The sequence below is a fragment of the Macrosteles quadrilineatus genome, unplaced genomic scaffold (assembly GCF_028750875.1).
Source record: "Macrosteles quadrilineatus isolate MER2022 unplaced genomic scaffold, UCM_ALF_1.0 Scaffold_3__2_contigs__length_128488019, whole genome shotgun sequence".
Lineage (NCBI taxonomy): Eukaryota > Metazoa > Arthropoda > Insecta > Hemiptera > Cicadellidae > Macrosteles > Macrosteles quadrilineatus.
The window spans coordinates 117,023,450-117,042,010 of NW_026542596.1; the positions used below are offsets into that span (position 1 = coordinate 117,023,450).

Below are 18,561 nucleotides of genomic sequence, written 5' to 3' on the forward strand. Positions count from 1 at the left end.
TTTTTCCATAACTAACAATTCACAGTATCAAAATATTTTGTCAGTATAGATATTTATACATGCTCCATTAATGCACTAAAAACTTAAAAAAATAAAACTCTTTTTTCACCAATTTAAATTTTTTGTTGTTGTTAAATAGTGTTAAAAAATGTCAGCTTTATGGGAAGGGCAGATAAACATCTGTTACATTTATCATAAAAATAACCTGCAACTAATTTTCATGTACTTGACAAAAACAGCTGATTAAAGTAAACTATTGCCAGATGGAAGTAACATTCAGATGAAACAGCTGATTTTGTTTGTATTCACACATTAAAGGAAATAATTAAACCAAGATTGTGAGTTACACACCTTAATTGCATTAAACAGCCTGACCGCCTTTAGATAAAAATCTCATGTCATAAGTTAAAATGCTGAGTAAAATTTAAACTATCTAAAATTTTTTGTTTATGTGTTCATCACATTTTTCTAAACTAAACTAAATAAACTTTATTAATATATTCAACGTTTTGTTTATACTTATGCCTTTTATTTGCTCACAGTAAATTTAAGTGAGCTATTTCACATTTTATAAATTAGATTATTACCTATAAACATTTTATCATTTTATAAACACTTAATTGTCTAGGTAGCTGAGTGGTTCTAGTGCTTGCCTTCAAATCTGAAGGTCGCTGGTTCGATTCCAAGCGAGATTCTTTCCCCATATGCCATTTGCCATTGGAAAAATCAACATTAAATAGTAACAAGACCAGGCTTTGACTGTTCCCTTTCAAAACATAAAAAAACATCATTGCCTTACAAAACCCAAAAATGTTACTAAAGTTTAAAGCTTAAAGCAGCCTCCCTTCCTGAACAATTTGTGAGTAGCAATGAATAATTCCAGGATTTCATTGACATACCACTGGCTGTTTCAAAAGCAGTTGACTTTGTATTAAAACTGAAAAGGTGTAGGCAGCACAAGGCTTTTCAGATTTATTTAACAGTGTGAAGATTAAAGCAGAGCTTGACAATATGAGCTGCTATCTTGCTACAGGGACTAGAGGGGGCTTCTGTGTCAACCTAGTGTTAGGAAATTCTATTTTATGATTAGAATAACCTAATTTAAAATGTATAAAACATATTAATTTTACTATTTTATTATTATTTATATTTAATTCTTATCAAAGTTTTGTAATTTTAGTTCTAAAAATCTTAAAATAAAACTCTTTATGACATTAAATGGCAGAACTTCAGGCATAAAAATGTTATTGAGGACTATGTACGGTTTACAATTATTTAAAAATCAATGCTTTAGAACTTTCTATCTATAAACAGGTATCGATCGTAAAAAAGTCTTCCACTGTTTACATGGGGAAATGTATAATAAACGTGCCATGTAGTTGAACTATATAAAATAATCTTTGCCGATAGTTTCATCACAATACTGCTTATAAAATTAATTAATTATTATATTTTATTTTATTATTATATTTAACTAGCTGGCCTGACAGACGTCCTGCCCTAATGTGGTTTTATGTCAAATGCTCATTCATTTTCAAGATGAGCTCGTTCGCAATGCTCAATCAGGTCCTGGTTGAAAATCGTTCGCTATGCTTACTCACCTTTTGGTTTAAAATTAACACATGTTATTGTATCCCACAGTTTAATGAAAACATTTTCCTCCAATGCTATAGTTAAGGCATTTATTTATTTTTTTTTTAAATCAAATTATTATATTACAGTTGGATGGATTTTAAATTCCCTTACATAAAAACCTTCCCCTGGCACTAAGTAACACAGCAAAATAAAAGAATCATCTAATTCGGTGCTCTCGTTCCCGAGTTATGGAATACCATCAAAAAAAGGGATTCATTTTCATTTATATAAATTTGTTTATTAATTTAGATTATTGTGATCTACAATAAGTTATAAATACATGCGGTTTTTTAGAGTAGCCTATTTTACATTTTAGTTTCTATTTAAATTTTGTCTACTCTATCTCTTTTCTGGTTGAACTGATTTAATGAAACTTAGTGTAAAAATAAATTATTAACTATTAACTACAGAGTGTGTAGTAATTATTTAAATGTTAACTAGTGTATCAATGATAAATGTAATTCTAGTGTAGCGATGTTAATTTTTATTAATTCCAAATCTGGATGCAAAAAAGTCAGCTGGTTTAACTTTATTCAGCTGTTTTCTGATTAACTTAATTTGACAATCTAAGTAAAATCAGCTGTTTTTATCAAGCTAAAAATTACGTTACAATGTCTCTTTAATTTCAATTGTAGCAGAAGATAATTATTCTGCATCATATACTTAAAGGTTAAAAAAAATTTAAAAAAAAAACTATCCGCAATACTATCCAAACACCAATAATCAAACAATAATCATTGAGATAAAAAATTGAAAACGTGTTCTTAGCAAAAAAAAAAAAAAAAAAAAAAAAAAAAAACCCCAAGCTAAATAATAAAGCATGTAAATTGGCTTGCATAAATAATTTCATACAGAAAATTGTTAGTTATAGAAAATTGAACCACATATGCGGTAAACCCCGGCAAAACGGAGGCGAGGAAATTGTGTTGTCCAAACGTCAGGTGGAATAACCCAATCTTCATTCTGTGATGTCTGCCCTCCTCATATAACATACATTGAACATCTTCAGGAAACTTTCCAACTGTGTATAATTATAGAAAAGATTAACTAACAGAAAATAAGGAAATTTTGTTTACTGTACTTCAGTTTTTGAAAATGTAATAAGGAAAGAGTAATTATTTTTAAAAAATATTCAAGCTATTTTTGATAATTTTTTTAGTTTTTAGAAATAAAATGGGTAATTTTCCTTAGAATATAAAATTAGTTCTTAATATAGAAATTCCTGAAAATATTAGGGTTTAGTTTGATAATCATATACAACATTTTATAAAAATAAAACCACAATTTATTGTACTTTTTAACACTGTACAAAGTGATAAAACTTAAAAATATATTAAAATATTTGTAAAAAATATAATAGTTATTATTTTTTAACTATTATACACATTTTCTTATTACATTTATCATATTCTACCCGGCACTCAGTTTGAAGCAAAACAATGTTGTAAGTTAAAATCTCCTATCATCCGCAAAAATTATGTACGAAAATGTATGTTGCTGTCATGTTCATTGTTGTAATGTACCACCTCAAGTCTCAACCCCGTACTTTAGTTTAAAATTGATCTAGAAAAAACAATTTAAAAAGTCATTTTCAAAAAATATATACCGACATTAATAATTTGTAAACTATTATGCATAAGTTTTTATTTATAAATTAAAAACACATTTCTTTATCTTACATTCAAAAAATTGATTACATAGCTACAAAAATACACATTAAAAATGTGATAACTCTTCAGCCTTTATGGGTGTAGAAATTTCCCGTGTAAAAGATTTTATTTTATTTGAAAATAATAGGATTTTAGTTTTTTCCTAAATTAAGTCATACTCTAATTCTTGGCCACGGCCAATTTTCATACAATTATAAAATGAAAATACCTGTATTCAATACCAATTTGGAAAAGTGTACATTCTTAGAATACAACAAAGTTTAGAAACAATTGATTGTTAAATAGTTTATAATCAGTTACGACAATTCCTGTAACTGGACATAGATAATAGTTTGGATAAAGCTGAAGAAAAACAGTGTGAATAATCAATCATTTAAAAAAAGTGGTTAAAAAAATAACTAACAATTTACATGATAAAAGTAGATTACAAAATTAGTCTTAGTGTCCTAGTATTACATTTAGACCCCCTTTAGTTTTAACAGTTCATTAATTAGACTGCAAGATTAGTCTAAATTTGCTGGCAATTTCACCAAGGTTCCACAGATTTGGCAGCGCACACCATTGCCATTCCATTAAAAAGCTATTCTTGAATTATTTTTGAAGTTAGAATGCACCAAACGATACACACAAAGATTTTCTGTTTCAAAAACCGACTCTGGTAAAATAGTTTTAATATAATAATTTTTTCAACCATAGTTCTCTTAGTGATAAATAATTGTTGTATTGTTAAATGGTTGTCAAAGTGTATAAATTAGTGCAAAGTTTGAAGACTTTGAAGTATACCTGGCCTTGCTATGAAGTAAGGATCAATAGATGCCTGCAGATAGCCTCAACACACTTGATAATGTGAAATTTTACTTGGATTAAACATCCTTAAAAATCCGCTCACGTAAGGTTTTTAAAACATTGGTGTAACAAATTTTACAAGAAAATGAATACATAATTTTTAAGGACGGTTATTCATGTAAAGTAATGATTATATAAGAGACTTGTAGACATTATTAATACGCAAGGTTTTCACCTCGTGCTTTTTTACAAATCATTATGAAACATTTCCTCAATGAGTTTATTAGCCTAAACTCATAATCGGCGAAAATTACCATAAATTAAAGATAGTGGAAATTCTTTTACACTAACTTTTATATTTTATAACTTTGCCTTATCTTAAAACCTCAAAAAAATAGTTTTTTTACCTTTTATGCTAATAGATATTTGGATATTATACTAATTTGGAGAATATTTCAGGCCTAATTTTAATATTTCACAAATTAATATCACAAAGCCAGATATTTCTTTAGCTGACTACAATATATTTCATGTATTTCATGTTCTGGTGTTGCTGTATTTTGAAAATAAAGCAAATTTGTCAATCTTTGGGGCAAAGGACTGAAGTGAAATAGAGGGCTTCTGCCTCGACCATACTGGGAGCTGAATACCATCTCACCGTTGCATGCTATACTCACTGAAATTCGATTAACAATGTAACTCTTGCTTTTCTTGTGAGATATTGACAAATAAGGGTCTTCAACTGTCGGACAGAGATGCAAACATACATACAGTCAACCTCCTTTTAACCGACCTCGTATTAACCGATAATCGGATTATCCGCATTTGATCGTAAAATATTACAGTTTGTTTTAACCGACTTTGCCTTGAGAGCAGTTCGGTTTAACCGCCACTTTCTAGGAATCTCTGCATTTCCGCTCCCACAATGGGCGATGAGAACCGAACTATACGCTTATCTCCACAGGATGTGTCTAAGAATAAGTCATTTTCTACAGTAATTAAGTTATTAAAATAAAAATTGTTATTGACCGTTGCCTGGTACTGTAATATTATATTCCACTGAAATTAGGCCTATTTAACCTAACTGTGTTTTGTGTTTATTTGTGACTTTTCCATCAATACGAAAGAAGGAGATAAGAGTAGGTAGTTTATTTTATAAATAATGCAAGTATGACTTCAAATTAATTACTATAAAATTCCAAATGAATAGCACTTCATTATGTTATGGTTTTAGAGTTTGCTCGTTTTAACCGAACTTTTGAGTTATCCTACCTATCCTATTAGGGTCGGTTAAGAGGGGGTTTACTGTACGAAGAGATACAGTTGTTTACTTCCAGAATATTTGTTTCTGGTTTTGACTACCAGTTTTTCGTGTTCTATTATCTTGTTCCTATTGTGGCTGGGTTTATACATACTAATATTGTTCAACAATACCTAGTTCAACGAATTGCCATGGTGTAACAGCCGGCTCCAATACTTTCTGTTACACGGGTCCCCGGTAGCTCAGATGAAGGGCGGGGTTAACTGAGAGCAATCTTGCTGATGACACTATTATCTATTTGTATTTTGAAGGCGCCACCTTGTTGAGGGGGATGCAGCAGGAGGGTAACAAGGAACCCCAAATCCTTCCCAGAAGTCAAGTTTTACTCAGTCAGTAAACAGGGATTTGATAAACGTGAGATGTTAATTGGCCGTGTCTTAACAAACCTTGAATTGAAAAAAATAGTTTTACTAAACTTACTACTGTTAAATTGAATCTTTCTTTGTACTTCCCAAGTAATAATCTTATGCCACCTGTTTAAAGCCAAAGGTAAACAGAAGTACTCAAAACTGAATGCTGAGACACAAATTTATTATGGTATTTAAAAATTTCAAACACAATTGTCTCAGTGATAACAAAAGAAAAGATTCTTAATCAGATAATATTGGCTCTCCCTTGATTTATAATTAATATCAAAACAACAGTCTAAATAAATTCAATAATATACTAGGATACCAAGGAACAGATAGTTCTCAATTAAAATAGTTCCCACAAAATATTAGATAGGCAAAGGTATCCTTATCGCTAAATAAACAAATTAACGTATCAGAGAACACTTAATTACTTCACAATTATTTCAATTATTTACAAAATAGACATGTCCTGACGGTGGCCACCGGAACACCTAAACAAAACAAAGTAAACACAAATATCTTAAAAGCTAGAAATATTTACAACAAAGTATTCGTGAAAGAGAATCCAGATTATGAATCCATTGTGCTGTGTCGATGACAGTCCCAGTTTCCGTTGCCGAAAATAATCACCAGATATTGAAAATCTGAAGTCACTCACCAAGTTATGGGGCCCCAATCACACAGTCACCTCGACAATACACATCCGGTCGCGATACCGTGCGGTTTAGTGCGGCAGTGGCAGCCGCAAGTCGATCACGTGTGACGCAGGTCGCAGGTAGATAGGCAGTGGTAGAGTCCAAGTGTGTCGCTCATCCGACAGCATTCACAGCCTCCAGTACCCAGGAGCAGCGAACAACAGTAGGGTAGGCAGTAAACCCAGTGGTAAAACCCTGTTACACAATTATATTATAGCCTATTGCCATTCAAAATTGTTTCAATTAAATCAGATAATTACAATGGCTTGTCTCTATTTTTGTACAATTTTGTAAATAATCTCTGGTAAAATGTCTAAATATTATGTACACTTAATCACATTAGATTCATAAATCATTAATTTATTCTATCTCATGATTCAAATATAATTAATTTTTATTCACACTGTAGGCCTACTACTTTTCTTTCATCTTAATTAATTAATTGTCTACAATAATTAAAGTACTTTTTAGCAATAAACTATCATTTTAAAAGTAGGACACGGCTTCAAAATTAAGCTACTTTAATTACTGAATTGATTTGTCATAAACTCAGATAAATACTGTACAACAATTAAAGATATTTATCAATCAAGTCTAGGTTAGACATTGTACAGGATAAATCAGTGACAAAGTATTACATAATTCACTAAAAGACAAAGAAATACACTAACAAATATAAAAATACATTGATAAACATCGTAGGCTACAAAAAACATTAATTCATAAAGTGACATCAGGTGAGAGTAAATTGAAATTAACCTACGTGTATTTTTCACAGGATAATTACTGTTTCTGGTCGTTAAGGCAACTTATTGCCAAAATATGTACTCTCATAATCAAAGATTAGAATATTGTTTGTCAAACAAAATTTCTATTACATCACAAGATGGGTTTGTTAACAAATATTTCTAATAATCGATGTTTACATATTTTATGAAAGGTCCATAAATATTTTTAAAATTGACTACACATATTTTATGAAATACCACTACATATTCTTATGAACCCAGATAGGCCTACATATTTTATGAAGATCGCAAGCTACATAAAAACTGCATGAAAAATGTTGCATGATCAGGTAATGACAAATGGCATAGACATGGATTGACAAAGATTCACAACCAAGCTGATCAATATTCTACCTTAAAATTTCATATTGGACATATTTAAGTTTCACTAGTGGAGGTAATTTATACACTGAAGATTATTTATCAGGCTAATTTTACATTATATTCCATACTTCGTTTGAATTTACAACCTAACTTGCACGGCCAATCAACATGTGGTTTTACTTTAATTAATTAAGTTAGAGACTTTTAATGGACAACTAAATTTTGGTTTCTCAAATCAGTTATTAGCAAAATATTAAATTCTCCCTGCTTACCTCAGAGTTCTCCAAATTTGGATACAAATAATCCACCGACGACGGTGAGCTGAGGGCTAGATTCTTGATCACTTCGTCACTCTCCGTTCAGATCCTAAATGAGGCCGTGGCGTAGGGTCCGAATAGTTGGCAGGTCCAGACAATCCAACTGATAACCGTCCCGGACTGATAAGCGGATTGACTCCAGGACTCCGGTCGTGAGTAAAATTGGGCAGATGGTAATTTAACGGGTCCTTCACTTCAGGGTGGCAATCTGTATGCAGCTCTGTTTAACGAGTATTCCAACATTGAAGGCGCGACCTTCAATTAAGTTATATTTAATGGGGTGATCAGTCCCATTGGGAATGTAGTAATAAACGAGAGTGTTACAATGGCCATACAAAAAGAAAATGTCGCCAGCATCATTAGTTCCTCACCCGCAGACGACGACCTTTCGTCAATATTTTATTTATTAAATTATTGTAAAAGTTGGTGAATATTGTTATTTTGACATGTCATCCTCTCTAAGAGCCTGTGTCGAATCAGAGCCCAATAAAGTTTCTACTATTATGTTTTATTTATGTATAATGTGGTTATGTTTTAGGTACTCTCTTCACCTGATGACAGGATCAGATTTCAGATTACTAATGGTATTATTGTGTTGCAGGTCGGGTTATGTTCTTGAGGTCCCCTGTGGCGGGCGGTGGTTGCGCCACTAGCATGGACTCGTGACGATGTTTCTCACTTCTTGGCCCCTCTCGGCTCTCCGCCCCGCCTTTTCTGCGACCGGCATCGGCTAGTCCGCCCCTCCAAGACACCATCTCTCCACAAAGCACAACTATATTTTTCTAAACCACGCCCTCGATGTCATGAAATCTAACCTATCTTCCTTCTTTTACGGATCAAAAAATATTTTCATTCGTGTACATCAAATGCGACTCTTCCATATTTCTGTAGAATACGTACGTGTTAGTGATTAAGTAGAGTCAAAGTAGTGTTCACTTGTTTGATAATTTATTTACACTTTTCGAACTTTTAATCTACCATGTGTTTGCCTTAAGACTATGAACGATCAAAGAAAGTTAGACTCGGTGCTCTTAGTATTTTTTTAATAGACGTAATCGTAAATTAGGCTATTGGAAGTGTGAGTACTGTGTTGCGTTTTTATTTCTAAAGTTTACACTTGTAAGTCACACCAGTTTCTGTGTGTCTATCATGCACGCGACCGTGGGTGAGGTGATGAGGTGTGTGCCAGTCGGAGAGTGACAGCCGCTCTGATGTCCACTGGCTGGAGAGCTGAACATCTGCAGGAAGAGAAGATTCTGCAGGAGGAAGCCAAGTCCCGCTTGATTCAGGAGAAAGAGTCACCGGCGATTGACGAAAACACTGGAGCGATTCCTCTTAAAACAATCAAGAAAGAGAACGAGAATGAGCCCGCCGTCGGTGAAACTTGCCTCGATTCCCCGGTTGAAGAAAAGACTCTTCGTGAAATGGTCCAAAACCAAACTAATGTTCCTCAAGTGCACAAAACAGACACAAAGAAAAACAAATCTAAGTTAGTGAAACAACAGACTTTATCAGATCTACCGGAAGATTCGGGAGAGAAACTTGTCGAGAAAGTTTTGAGGAAGCAGAACACTGTGAGTGGTGCGCTATGCTCAGAAGGGAAGTTCTCACCATGCAGTCTGTCTACGGACGGAGACCGACTGTTTATCCGTGTGAGGACTCCGTCGGGTGTTGACCTAGTGACCAAGTGTCTTGACAAAACCAGCACCACCAGCAGCGAGGAGACAATCCAGAGGGGCAATGGCGGTCTGCGCAAGGGCAGCGACAGTAAGTCTCTCATTGTTTGTAATAAAAAGTCAATCGTAAATTATCCTGAAAGTATGGAAATTGTAATCAATTTTACTTCTGGTTGTATTTAAATGTAGGTTGCATAAAATACCAAATACTAACATATTTGCTGTTCAATTAATATTTTGTATAAATCTTCAATACTTTGGAAATGAGTTTGAAATGTATCTAAGGGTCTCTCTAACAGGTTTTTGTTATTAAATGTATATTCAAACATTGAATTGTCTCCCCAAACTGTGCTATCAATGCTTAAACATTACTTGTATAGCTTTTTTTCACTACCCTAAGCATGGTAAAGTTATACAGAAACAATTTTTGTTATAACGATTCTGCTAGTAGTTCTTTGTCGCTCAAGAAGTAATTCTTTTTCAGTATCAGTTGTCTTGAGTCAGCTGTTAAAAAAATGATAGAATACTGTATCAAATACTTTTGGAAAATTTAATTTTGCATACATTTAACTTAAACTTTCTTCGTTAGTTGGTAGTCGGTCGAGCGGTGTGGGGACATCGTTGGTGTCACTCAGTGGGGTGGGGACGTCAAGCGCAGAGGGGACTACCGAGCGCCCGGCCAGCATACCTAGTGTGCGCCAGCGCATGTCAGGAACCGACTTCTGGAGCCAAGTGGCGCAGCAAGTAGCGTACATCGACAGCACCGGGAACAGCAACCGCAACTCTCTTCTACTCAATTGCGGCCATCAGATACCTATACCTCCTGGGGTGTGTTGCTTGTTTGTTTAGTATTTTAAAAATGTCTGTGAGATGAATAGAGTTACATAACCTTATAATTTGACAAACAGATGAAATAGAACACGTAGGTTGTTTACATGTTTCGGCTTGTACACACATACACGAACGGGACGAATACATTTTACGAATAAAAAACTACTAATAGGCCTATTACAAAATGTATAGGCAGGACGCGCATCACGGTGAAGGTCAGGATCCAGGAAAGTTAAGTTGAAGTTGATTCTGCATGCTGATCTTCACCGTGATGCGTGTCCTGCCCATACATTTTGTAATAGGCTGATTAGTAGTTTTTTCATCAGTAAAATGTCTTTGTCTCGTCCATGTATGTGAGTGTGTATGTTTATTAATAAACAGTGACAATGATTTCATCCAACTGCAATGTTTTGACAATGGCGGATACAAGCCGAAACATGTAAACAACATAGGCCTACTTGTCCTATATGAGCTGTTTGTTGGATTAAACAATATGTAAACCTATTTAACACATTGATTATAACAGTTGAGGAGCTATAATTGAAATGAATTATCATTCAAAAGTGTAGTGAATTTGTTAGCTTTTCATGCTTTTGTTCATGCGTTCTTGATTCTATATCACACACACAGTTTTTTCACTATGACTATAACTATTGTGTGATAGGGACACTGTCTCCAAGATGAGTACAAAATATCTGTGGACTCTTAATATACTGCCTTTTTACGGAACACTTTACCTTTCAAATCTGTTAACTTTTAACCTCAAAAACAGCTATACCATTTAACTGACTACATAAGACTTATCGGTAATAAAAAGTGCGGAGCATTCATTTTCACTCTTACTCACAATTCACATCCTCAAATGGACCGAAGAGTGTGACTATTCTGTTGTATTTACATTTAAGGCACTTAACATTAATTCAGTTTTATAGAGAATGAAACCCTGTAGAATGCTTACCGGTATCTGAGTTGATTCTCCTAAACTAGGCCTACAGTTGATTCCTTAGGTCTAAGACATACTCCTTAGGACTCTTTAGAACTAGAAGCAGACTGAATTTTCAGTCAATACAAAATGAGTACATACCTTCTTAAAACCACAGTTTGTGTAGATTAATAATCTACAGTAGTAAACAATACATGAATTTAGCGCTATCATGTGTATGTATAGCAGGGCTAGACAAACAGGACTTTAAGGCCTTTTCACACCGGCGTACTGGATGTACTGTACGTACAGTACGTACAGTACGTACTGTACGCGGTCCTTTCACACCGCACAGAAACTTCCAAAACGTACACTTGTTCGTTTGCAGTCAGAAAAGTAACACTGGCTGAGCACGTGGTTTGGAAGTGTTCTCTGCGCATGCGCGAGCACATGTACGCCACGTACGTTTTAGAAAAATCGCTCTCCGAGCGATTCACTCAAAATCATCGCGTACGTACTGGACGTACAGTACGCCGGTGTGAAAAGGCCTTTAAGTTGTTAACTTAGTTGACAGCGTTAGTCACTAAGCAGTGGCCACCCGAACCATCTTAACATAAATTTGAGCAAAGGGTCTACATAATAAAAAAATATATTGATACATTTTTCATCGCTGAGGGGTTTCTATCTTGGTTTCAATAGTTATTTGTGTAACTAGTATGCAAAGTGGCTCTTTGCTGCACATGAAAGCAAAGGCCCTTTGCACTCGTGTTACACATTATATTTTTCCTACAGTTACTATAAAGCATGGAAATAATTGGTCTTTCAAACACTAAACAACACTTTTTAGTTAAGGTTAAATCAAAGCGTCAAACGAAATGAGAAACACTGCACCAGCTGATCATTGTCGTAGTATCTTTAAGCGTTGCCAACTTATTTTTAATCATACACGGATTAGGTGCCTGATAAGAGCACATTGCTTAGTATCGTTTGGTTGGAATACTGCTGGAGTGCGGCAAGAACAAATGAGTGCGGCAAAAGTAAGTAAATGCAGCAATAAGCTACTTTGCGTGCTATAATCAGTACAAGAAAGCCCAATTTGTCAGGTAACTGTAGAAAAAGTAATTTTCTTGTTAGTCTTTACATCCTATCATAATTGTTTGCAGAGTCTACCTCTAGCACCGACCACTACGCCTTGTCACACTCTCACAGGGTCGTCTGGTTCTGTCGACTACAGCACACAGACCGACTCCCCTCCGTCTCTCACCCCTTCACCCCTCCACCCTCGACAACATCACAGGTTCTCCTTCAGAGACCAGCCGCGCCGAGGCAAACTCAGCCGCTTCTATAGTCAAGACCCGGAACCTGTCACTAGAGGTGAGGGTGAGAATGTAGTTTGACAAATTTAAAAATCTAAATCATGACAAATATTTAAATATTTTGCCATTTACTGGATCACGGGTATTTAACCAGTGAATGGCCGGTCAACTAGATTGGATAAATTTTGCTTTTAGGATGTCGATGAGGATGTTTTCTGATGGATTGAGTGCTATCTAGGAAGCACAAAACCTCATCAGAAATCATGTGGGACACTACAACCAGAATTTGACCACGGTTTAAAGGTCATGTTGATTTATTAGATGACAAGTTATTTAGTAGGTTCGCCAGTTTAATGATTTATTTGTGGTTAACTGTGTTTTTTTAACACTCACATTAAGTTTTATCATTGGGAAGTTCAGCAGAATATGGGCAAGGTGTTAAAACTATTCTTTTTACTGTAAACTCATTAGCCTACTTTCCCTTTGTTGGAAACAAGTGGAAACTCAAGCTAATGTCATTCACTGGTGCTCTCACCTTTATATTTCTGATCTATTTCACTAATTTCTCGCACATTCTTGATGGGTTGGGGTGCTGAAAATACTTTTTGTAATTTCTGACTTGGCACTGAAAAGATGTTGTGAGTCAATACCTAACTTCTATGGATTTCTGGTTGCTGTAATATTGACCAGTGAAACTACATTAGTTTAATGGGTAGTTCATTAAAAGGAAAATTTTGAGTGACTCGTTCAACTATATTAATTTAAAATACAAAATTAGCTGTAGCCGGTCCATACAGATGGGATGTTTACTTCAGTATCGAAACATCAATGTTTGTGATGTTAGGCCTAGGTGGTGAGCTGAGAGTGCTACAGCCGCTACTACAAGGACCAGAGCCTCTGACTTACTCCCCACCTCTGTCAGCTGGCCGCAACTCCCTAGCGACAGTGTGGGGCGGCGCTCAAGAACTCAGCAATAGACGCATCCGACCTGGCACCTCACGCTTTCAGTCTACGGTAAGTAAATTTTCAGTGGTCAACAGATTACTAGCTATATTTATTCCAAACTACAATAGTTGTCTGTAAATTAGAGTCTCTGACGTGCTCCTGTCACAGTCAATCAAGCTAGGCCTAGCTGAAATCTGACACCATCATTATGTTCTTTACTTTTTCCAAAACTGCTGTAGCCATTCCACACCCCATGAGATGATTAGTTTCATCATAATCGCTGATAATTAGGTAAGAAAAATGCATACATGACGCTAGTGTCGATCCCCTCTCATATTATTGTTGGCTCCCACAAACAAGACTTGTTGCTTAGAGAACCAACGACAGTAGTAGTTAGGGAAGTGAAGAACACGGTGCTGGTTCCAAATTTAAATTAAGTTTATGGGCTGTAATTATAGCTCGTTAATTTATGGTCTCCTTATTTTTTATCTTTTTCCAAAGAGGTTGGCAACCTTGCTTTTCCCTATCCATATAGGTCTTGGGCCTGTGCGTGGAACGTATCCAGAAAAGCGAGGGGTCAGCTAGTATAGTGCAAAGGTGATCTGTTCTGTTAAAATATAGTAGTAGGCACTAGGGTCTGTACCCAAAACATTGCTTGATTAGGTTAGGTTAGGAGGTTAGGCTAGACTAGGTTAGTTTAGGTTAGGTTAGGTCACCATACACCACCATACAACCACCATACAATCTATTTATTTTACACCTTGCTAAACACAGTACGGACGTAAACGGAAGCCGAGCAGTTGGGAGGAGAGTGTTTCGCTGCAACGACGTCGTAGCATCGCCTCTCGAGAGGAGACAAGGGAGTGGAGGGAGAGAGTGTTGACTCATCATCCCCCCGAGGCCCCGACCCCTGACCCGACCACCCCTCTGGACAAGAAGGATCTCCGTTACTATTTCCAACACCCGTACTTGAGACTGTTCGCTACGTACTTCACGATATTCTGCAACTTTCTGCTGTTTGCGGAGGATCCTATATCGCACAGTCATGCTGGTGAGTATGAATGAATACTGAATAGTAATTTATTCAGTCTTTAAACAATACAGTTTTATTATTATTGATATCGTTATACGTACACAAATATAATATAGGATTCTTCCTATATGTTGTGGCTCATCATTAGAAAATTTGGGGGAAAAGTGGACATTTGGAGCTTCAATCACATTTTGAGCTTGTACGAGTTGAATCAGAATATCGTCGAAATAAAGTCGTCGAGATATCTTATCGAGTTCTCGAGATATCTTATCGAGTTCTTATCTAATCGAGAATATATCGAGTCGTCAGAGAAAACTGAGTGCTATACTGCGTAGCTTAAACAAAGAAAATCACCAATTTCTGCTTGTTTTTTTTTGTGAAATATACAAGCAACGCTATGTTTATCCAACTTATTTTTCCTTGGAATTCCATTATGTAACTAGATGCTTGATAATATTTAATGTATACCAACAGACGATCTGAGAGACCATTGTAAGTTTTAGGCCAACTTGAAATGTTGTAATTGTATAGTTAGGCTATTTATTGGTATTGTATGATTGTAAGCCATTTATTTTGTTAAACTTCTTCTTCTTCTCTGCTGTGTTAAGCTAGATTATTCTAAGTGTCAGACAACCTGTGGTCAGATAGACGAGATGACATTGTTACAGGATAAAGAAAATTGACTGTTTAGGATTGTTTGTTGGCTATTGAATACAAACCACAGTTACGTTTTTTCCAGAGTCGAGGATACCAATGGTCGGTAACGTGTTCAGTTTTGTCCTGACTAAATACCCGCCTGACTGGAGGTGGTCATTAATTAAGGTAAGGAAACATTAGGATTTGTTTTATTATTATGTGATATTTGTTTTTTAATTCGTTTTATTTCTAAACTTTGCTTTTTATAGGTTTTTTGGGAAATATAAAAAAATGTGAGAAAAATGTTGAATTCTTCTATTATTACCAAATTACCCTTAGGTCTTAGATATTTTAATCTCAAAATATTCATATCCATACATAGTGCTGGTGTTCAGTTTCAAGCACCATTTAACCAAAAGTTTCCATTAACTTTTCTCTAATCAAGCCAAGATTAATCAAAAAATTACTTCCTTCCTCAAAATCAAATGATGTTAGTTTGTATTATTTACAGACACTAAATGTGTTTTTATTCTGTCCAGGTGTTGATGTGGCTCACGGCCATCTTGTGTGGTTTGGTGTTTGGTAAACTGATTGTCCATAACATTCTCTGTGGCAAGATACTCAGACTGAAGATGTTCCGTGACGAACAGGTACATTCAGATAAACCTCATTTGAAAAATACCTTGTCAGACAATCCTTGTCATGTAGTGAAATAGCTTGAAGTAAAACTTGCAATAAATGTTTTGGGTTTTTGGTGGATGTAATAAGTTTTACTTCACCCTACTTTACTGTTTTTGTCAATTATGTTTTTTTTGCCATTGTTTGTCATACCACAGAATCCTGAGGTTGTAAAAATGAATACAGTAGACTGAGTAGACCCCCTCTCAACCGACCTCACATTAACCGATAATCAGATTATCCGCCCTTGCTCCTTTTTTTAAGAGCAGTTCCGTTTAACCGTGGCTTTCTAGAAATCTTGGCATTTCCGCTCCCACGCTTAGTGATGGGAACCCGGTGCTAAACTCTGCAGGATGTTACTGTATAAATAAACATCCTGTCTCATAACGAAATGGTTGCTTGTATCTTTAATTTTAACAACAAGCTCTGCACTGTATTACAATATTTTTGGAAAGCATCAATTAAGGGGAGTCGCTACTGAAACTAGTGATAAAAAAATCCTTTTAAAAATTATCATATATACTTTTTAGGCTTATTCAGTCTTAGAAAAAGGTTTACCACTGTTAACGTAAAAAAAATATGTAGCCTACTTTTTGGAGTTTATTGAGTTTTTTTTTTTTGGAAAAATTACTTTTTTACTACCAAACAAATTTTTATTGTTTAATATCCCATTTTAAAGAGCAAGAAAAGTACCAACTTTTTGTGAACACTCATGTTGTTTGAATGTTTTCTCTACTATTTTATGATTTATGTCTTCATAAATAACTTTTTTTTAATTCCTATTTAATTATTTTTGTTCATAAACTTGTATTTAAGGTATCACAATATCCATTCACAAAAAGCTGCTTTATAGGATAAACAATGTGTGGTAAAAATTTCATTCATATAGCTTTAATAGTTAAAAAGTTATAAGAACTTGTATGTAAAAAAACAGAATTTTAAAGTGGCGGAAAACAGCGGAATAGTATACTTAGTAACTATCGAAACGGGTGCGTGCGCTCCACGTCAAATATTTTTTTAACAGCGATAAAAATATATATAATGCCATATGTTGTGTTTTTCTGAAACCTTATACAACATAGAAGAATAAAAAATAAAAATATTTTTTTTTTTTTACAAAATTGGTCATTTTCAGTAGTGACTCCCCTTAATAAGACTAAACGTATCAAAATAAGAATTTTGATTGACTCTTGCCTACGACTATGATTTATTCCACTGAAATTATTTGACTTTACCGTGTTCTGGGTTTATTTGTGACTTTTCTATCGTCATTCGTCAATACTTAAAAAGTAGATAAGTGTAGTTGATTTTGTAAATAATGCACGCGCGACTCCAGAATAATTATTAAATAATTCCAAATGAATAGCACCTAATTTTTTTAGGTTTTTATGGATTGTCCATTTTGAACCGACCTTTAGAGTTATTCGACCTAGGTTTGGTCCCGTTAAAAGGGGGTCTACTCGTCTACTGTAAGTTAATTTGTTGTCACAATAGATATCTTTGATCTTGTTTAGCTTTGAACAAAAAGAAGACAAATAATAACTATTGTCGGGGCCAAATAAGTTTGCAGTTGAGGGAGGAACCTATTTACCATATGGTTTTGAATGAACCAATAAGAACCGTGTGGTGTTGCCAAATCTAATAATACCAGCTGATTTGAAAATATTGCTTTGCATATTTAATAAGTGTTGTCAATGGGCGATGTGGCAACGTCGCACTAGACTTGTCTTGTGATTGGCTGCTACCAACTGCAAACTTACGTGGTCCCGACAATAGGAGATTTAGTATGTATTATCAGACAGCGGCAATTAAATAATTTTGAAATAGAATCCTGTTTTGGATTGAAGGTTAATAATTTTTCCTCAGTTAAAACTTAGAATTTCTCGTAGCCAATTCACAGGTCTTTGAAGGTTCGGTTAACTAATTTACTGTGATCTTAATGCAGTTAGAATTTGCATTGTCAGGGAAAGTACTTATTTTAGAAGCATTAAGTAGAAGCCATGGACAAACAAGAACTTCCCCAAGGAAAGAGCTCCAAGTTCACAAGTACAGAAAAATGGGGGTTTTTCAGAAGAATCTAGGAGGGGGAAAATAAAGTTTATAATCTCCTGAATATATATATTTTTTAACTGCCTGGAACTATTTTTTACAATGTATTAACTCTGCACCTATTCTTCCTTTTTGTATCCAGAATTCAAAATAACTTTGTTATTTTATAGTAATTAAAAATAAAAGGATGCTATTTACTGACTTATCTTAGATTGTGTTTAAAAATGTCCAAAACCTTGTAGTAATGATCAAAGTTAACTTTTAAGTTCTTTTAAGTTAAAATTTGTTACAGGTACTATTTCGATTTCATTTTATTTACAAAAATAATTTCAAAAGTGATGAATCGGATATTTTTTCCTACATTATAAATCTTGTGATTGACTCTTGTTCCAGGGTTCATGGATAGCGATGTTCTTAACAGTGATCGTCTCATTGTACCTTTTCTCTCATGTGTACAATCTGCTGATGATCGTCTTTTACGACAAACCGAGCTACTACATAGACAGCAGGATGGGCATCACCTATGCCAGGTATGACTACTAAAAATATTTGACAATTGCTAAACAGCTAATTAAACGTTTGGAAA

The 18,561-nt window shown here is 34.6% G+C and overlaps 1 protein-coding gene across 1 annotated transcript in view; it reads left to right on the forward strand.

Annotated features, from left to right (window-relative positions):
• LOC128988810 (uncharacterized) overlaps positions 1-18,561 on the forward strand; it is a 59,518-nt gene that overhangs the window by 22,983 nt on the left and 17,974 nt on the right. The window contains exons 2-9 of the mRNA XM_054410470.1: positions 8,491-9,656; positions 10,155-10,393; positions 12,482-12,692; positions 13,479-13,648; positions 14,354-14,630; positions 15,352-15,434; positions 15,788-15,898; positions 18,369-18,505. Of these exons, the coding sequence (XP_054266445.1) occupies positions 9,101-9,656; positions 10,155-10,393; positions 12,482-12,692; positions 13,479-13,648; positions 14,354-14,630; positions 15,352-15,434; positions 15,788-15,898; positions 18,369-18,505 (1,784 nt within the window). The 5' untranslated portion in view covers positions 8,491-9,100. The remainder of the gene's footprint in view (positions 1-8,490; positions 9,657-10,154; positions 10,394-12,481; positions 12,693-13,478; positions 13,649-14,353; positions 14,631-15,351; positions 15,435-15,787; positions 15,899-18,368; positions 18,506-18,561) is intronic.